This window comes from Onychostoma macrolepis, chromosome 02, assembly GCF_012432095.1.
Source record: "Onychostoma macrolepis isolate SWU-2019 chromosome 02, ASM1243209v1, whole genome shotgun sequence".
NCBI lineage: Eukaryota > Metazoa > Chordata > Actinopteri > Cypriniformes > Cyprinidae > Onychostoma > Onychostoma macrolepis.
Window position 1 is genome coordinate 4111848 of NC_081156.1, and position 13087 is coordinate 4124934.

General features: G+C 35.6%; 1 protein-coding gene across 2 annotated transcripts in view; it reads left to right on the forward strand.

Moving 5' to 3' along the window:
• Positions 1-13087, forward strand: part of tbl1xr1b (TBL1X/Y related 1b) — a 34895-nt gene that overhangs the window by 19244 nt on the left and 2564 nt on the right. For both annotated transcript variants that reach the window (XM_058752451.1, XM_058752452.1), the window contains exons 14-15: positions 131-296; positions 4265-4366. In XM_058752451.1, the coding sequence (XP_058608434.1) occupies positions 131-296; positions 4265-4366 (268 nt within the window). The remainder of the gene's footprint in view (positions 1-130; positions 297-4264; positions 4367-13087) is intronic.

Below are 13087 nucleotides of genomic sequence, written 5' to 3' on the forward strand. Positions count from 1 at the left end.
GCCTGTCCTTTTTAAATATAATTTTGATTGATTAGCTAAATTTAAAATCTGTATCTGTTTTCAGTTTAGAACTTTTATATATTATACACATTGAGTAGCTGTTTTTTTTTCTCTTATTTTCTGCCTAAAGTGCGTCGTTCGATTCAACGGTGCGTCTGTGGGACGCAGAGCGTGGCGCCTGCATCCACACACTGACCAAACACCAGGAGCCCGTCTACAGCGTGGCATTCAGCCCAGATGGGCGGCACCTGGCCAGCGGTTCCTTCGACAAGTGTGTGCATATCTGGAACACACAGGTACTGTAGGCTCATTAACAAACTAATACTCATTACATATTCACATGAGAATATTAAAGTCTTCATTTTATTAGACGCAGTTGCTTTGGCCAACTGTTTTGTGACGAGAATGATTTTAAATGTCTTTTGTCACTTTTGATAAATTGAATGCATCCTTCCTGAATAAAAGTATTAATTGATTTAAAAAAATAAAAGAAATAAAAGAAAAGAAAAACAATCTTACTGACCCCAAACCTTTGAAAGGCTGTGTATAAGCTGATTATCAATTCCTTTCATGAAGAAATATAATGTACAGAATGAAAAAGTGTTTTGAAAGATGAACTATATATGAGAATTAGGGAAATCTAAATGGAAAAATTTTAGAAATCATGTGTATTATTAAATATCCAGTGTTGACCGATATAAGAAAGAATATTAATAATATAAAATGACAACGGATAATATAGCAATTCAAATGCCATTACACCCTTTGTCCCTAATACTGAACATCCAGGTTTTCCTTCACAATCACATCTAGGGATGGGTACCGAGAACCAGTATTTTTTTTTTGGACCGATACGTAATTGGGTCAATACCGGACTGCCGATAAGCTTCAGGACAAACGGTACTGTTATCGATACTTGCGTTGTTTTATCTCAGTATTAGTGTTGTCACGGTACCAAAATTTCAGTATTCGGTACCGATACCTGTGAAAATCCACGGTTCTCGGTACCAATTTCGGTACCACATGCTAATTAAAAACTCACTATTTTTAATAATAGTCAAACAAAAATTAAATTTACAAAAATCAATGCCATTCTTCATACTTATTTAAATTGTGTTTCAAGTTTTTCTGCAAGTAATAAAAGTATGAAAAACAGTAAACAGTAAAGTTTCACCCAAATTTAATTTGTCTTTTAATTAATGAAATTTAAACATTTTATTTTTTGGGTAAATAAAGGGGATTTACTATTAAAATTAAAATATGGAAGAAATATTGTGTGATTTATTTCTTTAAAAATATATATATATATATATTTTATCAACAGTAGTAATAGTATCACATACATTCTACTAAATAATAGTAATATATTTTTGGCACAATGTCTTTAAGATAAACTTTTATTTTGACGGGTTGCCGTGAATACCTTTACATTTCTGTGTGTAGCTATATGATATGAAGCTGGTTTTACTCAAATGGAACGGTAGAATACTCGTGAAGGGACTCTCAGAGCAGTTCTGTAGATGTTGTTTATGTATTTATGTCCTCATTGAGACGGCAGATGCTGAAATCACCGCGAGCGTCGCGCGCTTCAGTGTAAAAAAACAAAACAAAAACGCGCGTCTCTGCTATTCATTCATACATTCACACACACAGAGACTCGCAGATTCGCGGGATTCATATCTGAATCGACTTTTGCGGCTTAATATTTACAGATACTAGTCCATGTCGCGATTTGATTAAAGTGTGACGACCTACTTTTGATTAATTCATCCAAACTTTGACAAATTCCATGACATTCCGTGCTAAACTGTAAACTCCGTTTTTATAACTGGATTCCGAGATTCCGTCCGCGTTTTCTGCATCGTGGAAATCATAGGTCCGTACGCGTCAAGAACCGGGTCGACCGGGTACTCGGTACCACCGGTACTTAAAAAAACCTGGTACCGTGACGTTTTCATTTTTTTGGTACCGACTTGGTACCGAAGTACCGGGTCTTTTGACAACACTACTCAGTATACTTCAATGTTAATGACGAATTAGAAGCTGCTGCTTGACATTTTCCTTCCCTGAATTATGTGGCCGACGTTTGCTCGACATGTGTGTGATATCCGTGCCCATGTGCGGTGTTGTTTGCGTGCAATCAGTGGCGGCAAGAGTGAAACGTTCTAAAGTGTGTGCTCACGTTACAAAACTAAGCCACACCAGCGTTAGAGCTGCACGATTAATCGTTAAAAGATCGCGATCTCGATTCAAACACCCACACAATCTCATTTTTAAATGACAACGATTCGCCCGTGTCTATTAAACCTTTGAAAAAAAATCATACAACGTTCAAATCTGCGTTCGCGCTGCCACTGACACAGAGAGCAGACATTTAAGATGTTTGGGTAAGAAACCGCTTCACAAACAGTCTTTTTAACTGCACAGTATTATTTCTGTCTTATATAGTCATCATCACAGAAATACTGGGATGAAAGTTTGCAGTTCAGATATAAACAGCGTTTACATGCACCCTCTTAATGCGATGAGATTTTGGCAATATTGCGATTTAAACTTTATCTCATGTAAACTCAATACTTCGATTTAAATAATGCGATAATAATAAGCTCATAATCGGAGCAAGCATTAATCGTATTAACATAGGTGGCATACGCTGATTTTAATAGAAATATACAGGCATGTAAACACCTTAATTGTACTAGCCTATTGACGCTCTGACCAAACTGCGCATGCGTTCGTGACATGAATGACGCGACACCTGTAATAATACGCAGATTAGAAATGATGGCGGGGAAGAAAGCATCGCATTTCTCGGGAAAACACAACTCGCTGCCACCAGTCTCTGTTCCTTACCCTCATCCAGAAACGGCAAGCAGAACGCGACGGCAGCGTAAGCAAACGAATTGCCGTCACATTTCTATGGCGCCAAAGCATGGAATACAACCATATAAGTGTTTTGGATTAGACTTAAATAAATTAAAACAGCGGCCAGTAACACACCTGCTCTTTCTGAGTCCATCATTTGTGCTGTGCAGTGGGGTACCTGAGGCAGTAAAAAAAATAAATAATAAAAGTAGCCTACGACTCGCGAATAATAAGAATAATGGAAATTGCATGTAAACGGGAGTGAAGAGCTTTGCTCTTGACATGTAAACATCATAATGCGATTAAGTCCTTACATTATTCGTGGGCATGTAAATATAGTAAACAGAGTAAATCCCTTTTTGAAAGTAACTGGCACTTCAAATAATGTGTCGATTGCATTGTTTTGCCACCTAGTGGCTGTTAAAATATATTTGTCATTGAATCTTTCATTCAAGAGATTTGTTCAAAAACGCTGATTAATCCATTAATAAATAAAACAAGTGAAGTATTCATTCAAACCATTTTTTTTTTATTTTAATATAAAAAATTGGTGTATTTAAATATATGTTGAAGATATATATATTAACATGTTTAGTAATTCATTAAAATTAGTTTAACACTTTTAAATAGACTGCAGCAATAATATTTTGTCACACACTATTTTGTTTAGTTCAGAATTGTGGGAGAATCGTGATCTCAATTTGAGACAAAAAAATCGTGATTCTCAATTTATCCAGAATCGTGCAGCTCTAACCAGCGTCAGATCATGCAATATAAGCTGTAGTGTAATAGTGAACAAAGGAGGCAACACCAGTAATATAATAAAACATTTACTAATAAAACACAACATCTACCTCAAGCAATGTGCTGTATTTACTGTCTCCGGCTCCAGCTCCAGCTGCAACTCACGAGACACATTCACATCAAATGTTGATTCAGCGGTAGAGTTACACTCACGAGATACTGCACTTATTCGCAATCACAAAAGTACATTATTAGCGTGTGCTTTAGAGCCTTGCCGGTAAAACATTTAATTCGTGTACTGTTCTCGATAAAATGTAAACGATACCCATCCCTAATCGCATCTAACTCATCCATTTAATTTTTATTTTCATTTTAGTTTTGTAAATAAAATCTTAAAATAAAATTTCGTATTTTATTGTTTTTAATATTCATTGTTTTAAAATGTTCCAACTTCCAAATGGCAACATCAGTTTAGCCGTTTATACCCTAATTTAGATGTTTAGGCATAAGACAAGATAAATATACTTAGGAGTATCAGACTTACATTAATCATCGATTCAGTTTTCATCTGCTGGTCATTAACTGACCTGGCTGACATACTGATCTGTCATTATGATTGGTGTTTTTAACTTGAGTTTCATTTTCCTCCCTACAGAGTGGTGCTTTAGTCAACAGCTACAGAGGGACGGGGGGGATTTTTGAAGTATGCTGGAACTCCACTGGAGACAAAGTGGGCGCAAGTGCATCAGATGGATCGGTGAGTTTGTGTTGCAAAGCAAAGTCACTTAAATGTCCTTTTGACTATGACAGCATGAACTGAATCCGTTTGAAAGCCATTATAGTTTTAAGTAGGGCTGCACGATTATATAAAACCAAAAACGTGAGCAACCCTCTACGGACACCTTGGCAATTGAATCGCCATTGGATAGTAATTTTTTTTTTGTTTGTTTACTCGCCAGACTGATATACTATGTGTGTGTGTGTGTGTGTGTGTATGTATGTGTATATGTATATATACGTATATTCAGATATTTAAAAGCTATATATATATATATATATGTGTGTATATATATATATATATATATATATATATATATATATATATATATATATATATATATATATATATATATATACAGTGGGTACAGAAAGTATTCAGACCCCTTAAATTTTTCACTTTTGTTATATTGCAGCCATTTGCTAAAATCATTTAAATTCATTTTTTTTCCCTCATTAATGTACACACAGCACCCCATATTGACAGAAAAACACAGAATTGTTGACATTTTTGGAGATTTATTAAAAAAGAAAAACTGAAATATCACATGGTCCTAAGTATTCAGACCCTTTGCTGTGACACTCATATATTTAACTCAGGTGCTGTCCATTTCTTCTGATCATCCTTGAGATGGTTCTACACCTTCATTTGAGTCCAGCTGTGTTTGATTATACTGATTGGACTTGATTAGGAAAGCCACACACCTGTCTATATAAGACCTTACAGCTCACAGTGCATCTCAGAGCAAATGAGAATCATGAGGTCAAAGGAACTGCCTGAAGAGCTCAGAGACAGAATTGTGGCAAGGCTTGTAAAGGTTACAAAAAAATTTCTGCTGCACTTGAGGTTCCTAAGAGCACAGTGGCCTCCATAATCCTTAAATGGAAGACGTTTGGGACGACCAGAACCCTTCCTAGAGCTGGCCGTCCGGCCAAACTGAGCTATCGGGGGAGAAGAGCCTTGGTGAGAGAGGTAAAGAAGAACCCAAAGATCACTGTGGCTGAGCTCCAGAGATGCAGTCGGGAGATGGGAGAAAGTTGTAGAAAGTCAATCATCACTGCAGCCCTCCACCAGTCGGGGCTTTATGGCAGAGTGGCCCGACGGAAGCCTCTCCTCAGTGCAAGACACATGAAAGCCCGCATGGAGTTTGCTAAAAAACACCTGAATAAGATTCTCTGGTCTGATGAGACCAAGATAGAACTTTTTGGCCTTAATTCTAAGCGGTATGTGTGGAGAAAACCAGGCACTGCTCATCACCTGTCCAATACAGTCCCAACAGTGAAGCATGGTGGTGGCAGCATCATGCTGTGGGGGTGTTTTTCAGCTGCAGGGACAGGACGACTGGTTGCAATCGAGGGAAAGATGAATGCGGCCAAGTACAGGGATATCCTGGACGAAAACCTTCTCCAGAGTGCTCAGGACCTCAGACTGGGCCGAAGGTTTACCTTCCAATAAGACAATGACCCTAAGCACACAGCTAAAATAATGAAGGAGTGGCTTCACAACAACTCCGTGACTGTTCTTGAATGGCCCAACCAGAGCCCTGACTTAAACCCAGTTGAGCATCTCTGGAGAGACCTCAAAATGGCTGTCCACCAACGCTACCATCCAACCTGACAGAACTGGAGAGGATCTGCAAGGAGGAATGGCAGAGGATCCCCAAATCCAGGTGTGAAAAACTTGTTGCATCTTTCCCAAAAAGGCTGTATTAGATCAAAAGGGTGCTTCTACTAAATACTGAGCAAAGGGTCTGAATACTTAGGACCATGTGATATTTCAGTTTTTCTTTTTTAATAAATCTGCAAAATGTCAACAATTCTGTGTTTTTCTGTCAATATGGGGTGCTGTGTGTACATTAATGAGGAAAAAATGAACTTAAATGATTTTAGCAAATGGCTGCAATATAACAAAGAGTGAAAAATTTAAGGGGTCTGAATACTTTCCGTACTCCACTGTGTGTGTGTGTGTATATGTATGTATATGTGTGTGTGTATATATATATATATATATATATATATATATATATATATATATATATAGCTTTTAAATATCTGAAAGTATACTCTTAACATCAGTCAGTCAAGCATTATAATATGATAATCAAGTAGGTCTATTATTTAATGATCTTTAGTAATTAGAATTAAAACTTGGTAACCATGTATGAATGCATATTAGTCATTTTAACTGAACTTAGGACTGGTGGTGGTGCTTTTTTTGGTCATTCAGTGTTTCGTTTCTGTAAAAAAAAAAAAAAAGGGAAAAAATAACAATAATACTGATAAGATGATAATAATAAACAATATAAAACGCACTAAGGATTAATGAGCTGTTGAATTCATGAATATTAATCAGGTTATCTGTGTTCGCTCGAACTGATTTGCTGAAATAAAACAGGAACAATAATAGGCGAGCGCCAGCCAATGAGATTTGCGCATTAGTTCCGCCCACTACCGAAGAACCCAGCAGTTCTTAAAAGCTGAAGAATTCCAAAAGGAACGCTGTTATTTTGACAGGAAAATACAACAAAGAACATGCAGAATTGACACGCTACATGTAAACGATATTATGTAAGACTCTCTCGCTCTTTCTTTCTTTGCGTGTGTGACGGCGAGTCGTGCTCCTTCACACTAGAGTTTACGGTACGTCAAACACAGGTGCGCTGCGCATCCATTCAGATGAACTGGGGAAAAAAATAGCACCGATCGCTTGACTGAGAGTGAAGCTCTGAAGCTAGTGTTCAGCGAGTTAAATTTATATATTTGCTAAACTTATTTACTTAGCCTCCAGCTCACACACTGGCGAGTAAAATCTGAGAATTTATTAGCCAGTGGCTAATATTAGTTATCATATAGTCGCCCAGAGTGAAGATTTAGTTGCATATGCGAGTGATTTTCTCACAATGTAGAGGGTTGCTTCTTACACGTGAGCGGTTCATTATTCACCGGTGTTGTCAGTACATCTTAGTTCGCATTAAATGCTGCTCCACCCAAACTACATCTCTGCATGTTTGGGTCACTTTTACTTGCATTTGAGAACGCAACATGTACCAGCCATCTTTCCATACTTGTATTCCATTTTTTTTGTAATCCAAATTCCATTTTTTCCACTTAAATTTTTCTGGACTCCTTTTTAATGGTTAAATAAAATTTTATTAATCAAAAAGCATGTCTAATTAATTAAAATCATGAAACTTAAACAATTTAACATCAATTTATTAAAAGTTTAACAAAAATTACGTTTAGGGCCCTATGAAATGTTTTATTGAAATGAAATATCAGCAAGACTGTCTCGATATTATCATGGTCACATGACGATATGAAACTATAGGTCTTCTGGGCAAAAGTGTAGTTTTTAAAATATATTTAAACTTCTTATTCTAACATAGAAAGGTCTTTAAAGTTGTGTTTTGGGTCATGCTTTGGCACAGTATCTGTCAAACAAACTAAAACCGAAAGCACAATATGGCTTAATCCCTTCATCAAGTCAAAGCACACATATTGTTGGGGCGATCAGCTCGTGATCCGGTGTTTTCCGTGCCTCAGAAGGGCAGACAATTACAGCATTTCACTAGATTTGTAGTGATACGCATTTTTGTAAGCATGTTTTCACTGAAGCTGGAGTTTTCCTTCAAAATAAAAGCAGTATGAAAGTGCAGTATGAATTGCTGACAGCTAGCAGTTTAAATGCAGTCCAAATTCAAAAAATCTCTTTCAAGTGTAGAAATTAGGAAAGAAGTATTGTAATTTCCCTAGTGTAAAGCAAAAATTATATACCTATGAAATATTCATTTTCATTTATTTTACAGTGCAGTTGTTTTACAATATATGACTATTACTGTCATTGTTTTTATTATCATTATTATATTCTAATTTGTTTGGCTTCCTAAAACCAGTGTGAATGTAGTTTAGACTGAGACAGTATATCACAAATACAAAGAGGGTTGAGTCCCCTTTAAGGTTCAGGTAGAAGTCAATTCACTGACTTTTTCTGACTTACGTTTTCTTAATTAAGAACAGGGGTTGGAGCGCTTAATTTGAACTCTGAAAGTGCATTAGAGAGAAGAATTTAACTTTAAAATGTACAATTTTCTCTCTTTTTTCCAGTTCTTCATTGGTCTTTTTTTTTTTAAATATTGCAATAAATATCGTATCGTGGACTTCATATCGCGATATTATTGTATCATGACATTTTGATATCGTTATATCCCTAGAAGACATAAAACATTCATTTAATTTATCTTTTAATTAATGAAAATTAAACAAATTTTATTTTTGGCAAATAAAGGGGATTTACTATTACAATTAAAACATTGAAGAAATAATGTATGATTATACCTTAAAAATAAAGTTTTAATAATTTTAATAGTAGTAGTACTAGTATTACGTACATACTACTGAACAATAGTAATGTATTTCTGCCACAGTAGGTGCGTTTACATGGAGCATTGTAATCGGTTTAAAAGTCCAATCCGAATGAAAATGCTCCATATAAACACCTCAATCGGAATAAAAATGCCCAAACCGAATGAAATTGTAATCGGTTTGAGAGGGTGGATAAACCTTTCTATAAACCGAACAAAATTAAAATCCTGCCATGTAAACACTTTAAACCGATTACTTTGCGTCACGCCATCACGTCCAGAGGTCGGGTCGTCAGAACGTGAACGTGATGATGTCGGCAACGGTACATTCTGTGATTTGAGGACACCGACACTACAGTAGAGACTGGGTAATAGTGGAGGTATAAAGTTAAAATTTCCATTATACAGTTAAAAACACATTAGAAAGGAGAACGCTTGCTGTGTGACAGACTATCTGCTCTCATGTCCGGAGTGGAAAACAGATCTGAAATGAAGCGCAATTTTCTGCTTTTCAGCTTAGAAACAACACAGTGATGATAGTGAAAGTAGCTCAATGAAAATAAACAACTTGACCAAAAGTTGCCTTTGTCATTTGTATTTGTATAGATGACAGATTCATAATTTCCGATCTGCTTGAATTTATACGTGCTCACGCCATGAATGTTGTACGAAACACGATTGTGATAAAGCAATGCTCCTTTGATTCATTGTTCAGCAACTCTTCGTAAGAAATCGTGTATTTGTTCCATTTAAGTACAGTACAACTTTGTAGTATCAGAGTACAATTAATCTCAGCTGCATTACAGAGGGACATATGATTTCTATGATCGCGTTCTGGCCATATGACTGAGCGCTCGAATGAACTCAAGGATTCAAATATTAACTGTTTATTCTAAGCAAGTGCAAACAGATATTAAAAATATTAACGTAAATATGGGCGTTTTTTCCTCTGGTGACTTGTTTTTGTTGTCACTGTAGGCTATTAGCATATCCTAAAATGGAAAGCACAGGCACATGTAAACACCATATCGGATTAGATAACGTCTCATGTAAACAGTTCATCGAATCTTTCAATCGGAATGATTTTAATCGGAATGACAAAAAAGTGTACATGTAAACGCACCTAATGTCTTCCTGTTAAACCAAACTTTTATTTTGACAAGTTGCCGTGAATACCTTTACATTTCTGTGTATATGATATGATGATAGTTTTACTCAAATGAAACTGTAAAATGCTCATGAAGTGACTCTCAGAGCAGTTCTGGAGATGTTGTTCATGTATTGATGTCCTCATTAGTCAGAGGGCAGACACTAATATCTCCACGAGCATCACGCTGGCTTCAGTACAAGTAAACACAACCGCACGTCTGCACCATTCATCAACACAGAGACACGCAGAATTCATATTTAAATTTGTATTTTGCAGCTTAATGTTTACAAATGCTAGTCCATATTGCAATTTGATTAAAGTGTGATGACCAACTTTTGATTAATTCATCTGAGTCGAGCTGACTGACAAGAAGAGTGAGGTGAGGAAGACAAGACGATGGCAGAAGAAACGAAATTCTTGTGCTTCGAAGAATCGTTTAGTTCATTTACTAGGGATGCACCGAAAATATATGCCGCGCCGCGCCGCGCCACACAGCAGTGTTCAGGTTTCACTGTCCGTTCAATATTCCGCTCTATAATGTGCATTCTGCTCATTTACCGCTCATGCTCACCAGAAAAGCTAAATCCGCTCAAATAACGCACCGACAAGAAATTTCTATGTGACATGCTGTAGTGTAGTAACGCTGGTCAAATCTCCTTCACAGATCTGCTCCCCGCTACGCTCTGCTCACATGCGCTGATAATAATAGCTTTGCCAGGGTTTTTATATTTTTACACGTTTACTTGATATTTCTGCACACAGAATCATCATTTCTATTCATTTCCCACTGATTTACGCGATGTGATGAGCATTACTCATATTAACGCGATCATATCTCTATGAATGAATGTTTTCCTTTACCACACACACACAGAAGCGCGCGTGACGCTCGCGGTGATTTCAGCGTCTGCCGACTCGATGAGGACATAAACACACAAACAACATCTCCAGAACTGATCTGAGAGTCACTTCATGAGCCTTTCACCGTTTCATTTGAGTAAAACTAGCTTCATATCACATTCACACAGAAGGAATCCACGGCAACCCGTCAAAATAAAAGTCCGGATTAATTTGAAGACATTGCAGCAGAAATATATTACTATTGTTCAATGTACATACTACTACTACTAAAATTATGAAAACTTAATTTTTTTAAGGAATGATCACACAACACTTCTTCCATGTTTTAATTTTAATAGTAAATCCCCTTTGTTTGCCAAAAGTTTAATTTTCAATAATTTAAAGATAAATAAAATTAATGTTTTATGCCTTCATTTGATAAACAGATACACAACACAGAATTTCTGAGGAAAAATAAAACATTTCATAAGGCTATTTTAAGAATAAATAACAATAAAACAATAGATGAGAGAAGATAAAACATAACTTTATAATTGTCATTTTCTTTAATCATAGCTATAATTATAATAACACCTAAAATGTGTTGCGTGTAAAAAGTGTTTGTTTCAGCCACTTGAAGGGTGGGTACATTGTGTGCACAGTGCACATGATCAGGATGGTACCACCTCCGCCGCATTTTGAGAAAGGAAAAACTCTGTTTGCAGGACTATACATTATTTGGATAATTAGTCAAAAACAACAACAACAGTTATGTCTGATTCTGTTGCATAGAACTGAATAAAAAAATAATACATTGATATTTAATATTAATATATTTTCTGTCCAATTTTCTTTCAATAAAAGTGTGGTTATTTTATTGGCTTGTGTTTTTTAAATTCTGTGTCATTAAAACTGAGTTAAATTAAAAAGTCTTACAAAACTACTTTATATTATTGAATAAATAATTATTACAAAGCCGTTTGGTTCTCGACCAAGCACATCAGAATTCTCGGGTTCCGGCCCAGAATTTTCATTTTGGTGCATCCCTGTAACTGCATAGAGTGCACAGTGTTTGCAACCACATGCTCCTTTAAAGGATTACACACACACCAGTATGCAGAGAGAGATTTAAGAGGGTTTATTCTCCAAATAACTTTAAATTCATGTTGCTGAAAAATGTGTTAATAAATGTTGTGTATGGACTCTTGTTTTTGTTCCACGTTAGCTTCCTGCCCACTAATTTTTGCCTTTTACAAAAGCCACAAAGCCTTCTAAGAAGACAGTAAAGGCTTATGTCACGCCTGAGCTGTAGTTAGGCTGAAAGTTAAGTTGCACAATGTTTAGGTTTTATTGTTATTTTTTTATTACTATTATTTTGATTTATGTCTTAGTTTTAGGTTGTACTATGTTTACCTTTTTTAAAGTAATTTTAAATTTTTATATATTTGTATTTTGAATGTAATATGGCAATTACATACACTAAATGGGTTTAGTTTTCACAGTTATTAATATATGCAATTTCAGCAATAAAAATGTAAATTTTTCTAAAAAGGAAACAAATGACTTGTTAATTTTAAGAGACCGGTCTTATTTTCTCTTGTATATTTAGTATTGCTCTTTAATAAAGAAAAAGTTATTATCCGATTAATCGATAGAATTTTTGGTAGAATACTCGATTACTAAAATATTCGATAGCTACTTCCCTACATAGGGCCCTACAAAAGAGTTTCCATCAAAATAATAGCTTGATGGTTTAATGTTTGAAAATAAAGAAGTCAAAACAGCCATAAATATTAGCATTGTAAGTTTACAGTTGCAAAATTAAATTATTATAATATTTAAATACTCAATTTTTATTTGACAGCAAAACATTACAGTAGTGATATTTCTTTTCATTTTTTTTATTTTTAGTAATACTATGCATGCTAATAATAATAATAATAATAATATTTTTATTTTATAGCCATATAAATATATAATCTGTGGAAGATTTTTCCGGCACTGTATAGACCTTTTTCCTGAGTAAACGATGAGCGCCACCATTACGAATTCTAATTTCCAGTTGGATGCTCTTCTGTTCCGGTCTCCATAGGAACCCATTCAAATAGTGCCCATCTGTTTTTAATGTTGCTCACATCGCAGCTTCGTGTCATCTACACACTCATTAAACTTTGAGGAGTGAGGCACTGACAAATGACGGTCATTGCAACACTGTAAAAGTGATGGCACTACGGAGCCATGTGTTTTGTTTTTTTAACATTTTAATGGGTTTAACATTAGATTATCAGTTGGGAATATACGCTAATTTGACTAGAAACATTGGAGACCAGAAGAGACCAGCTGCCAATCA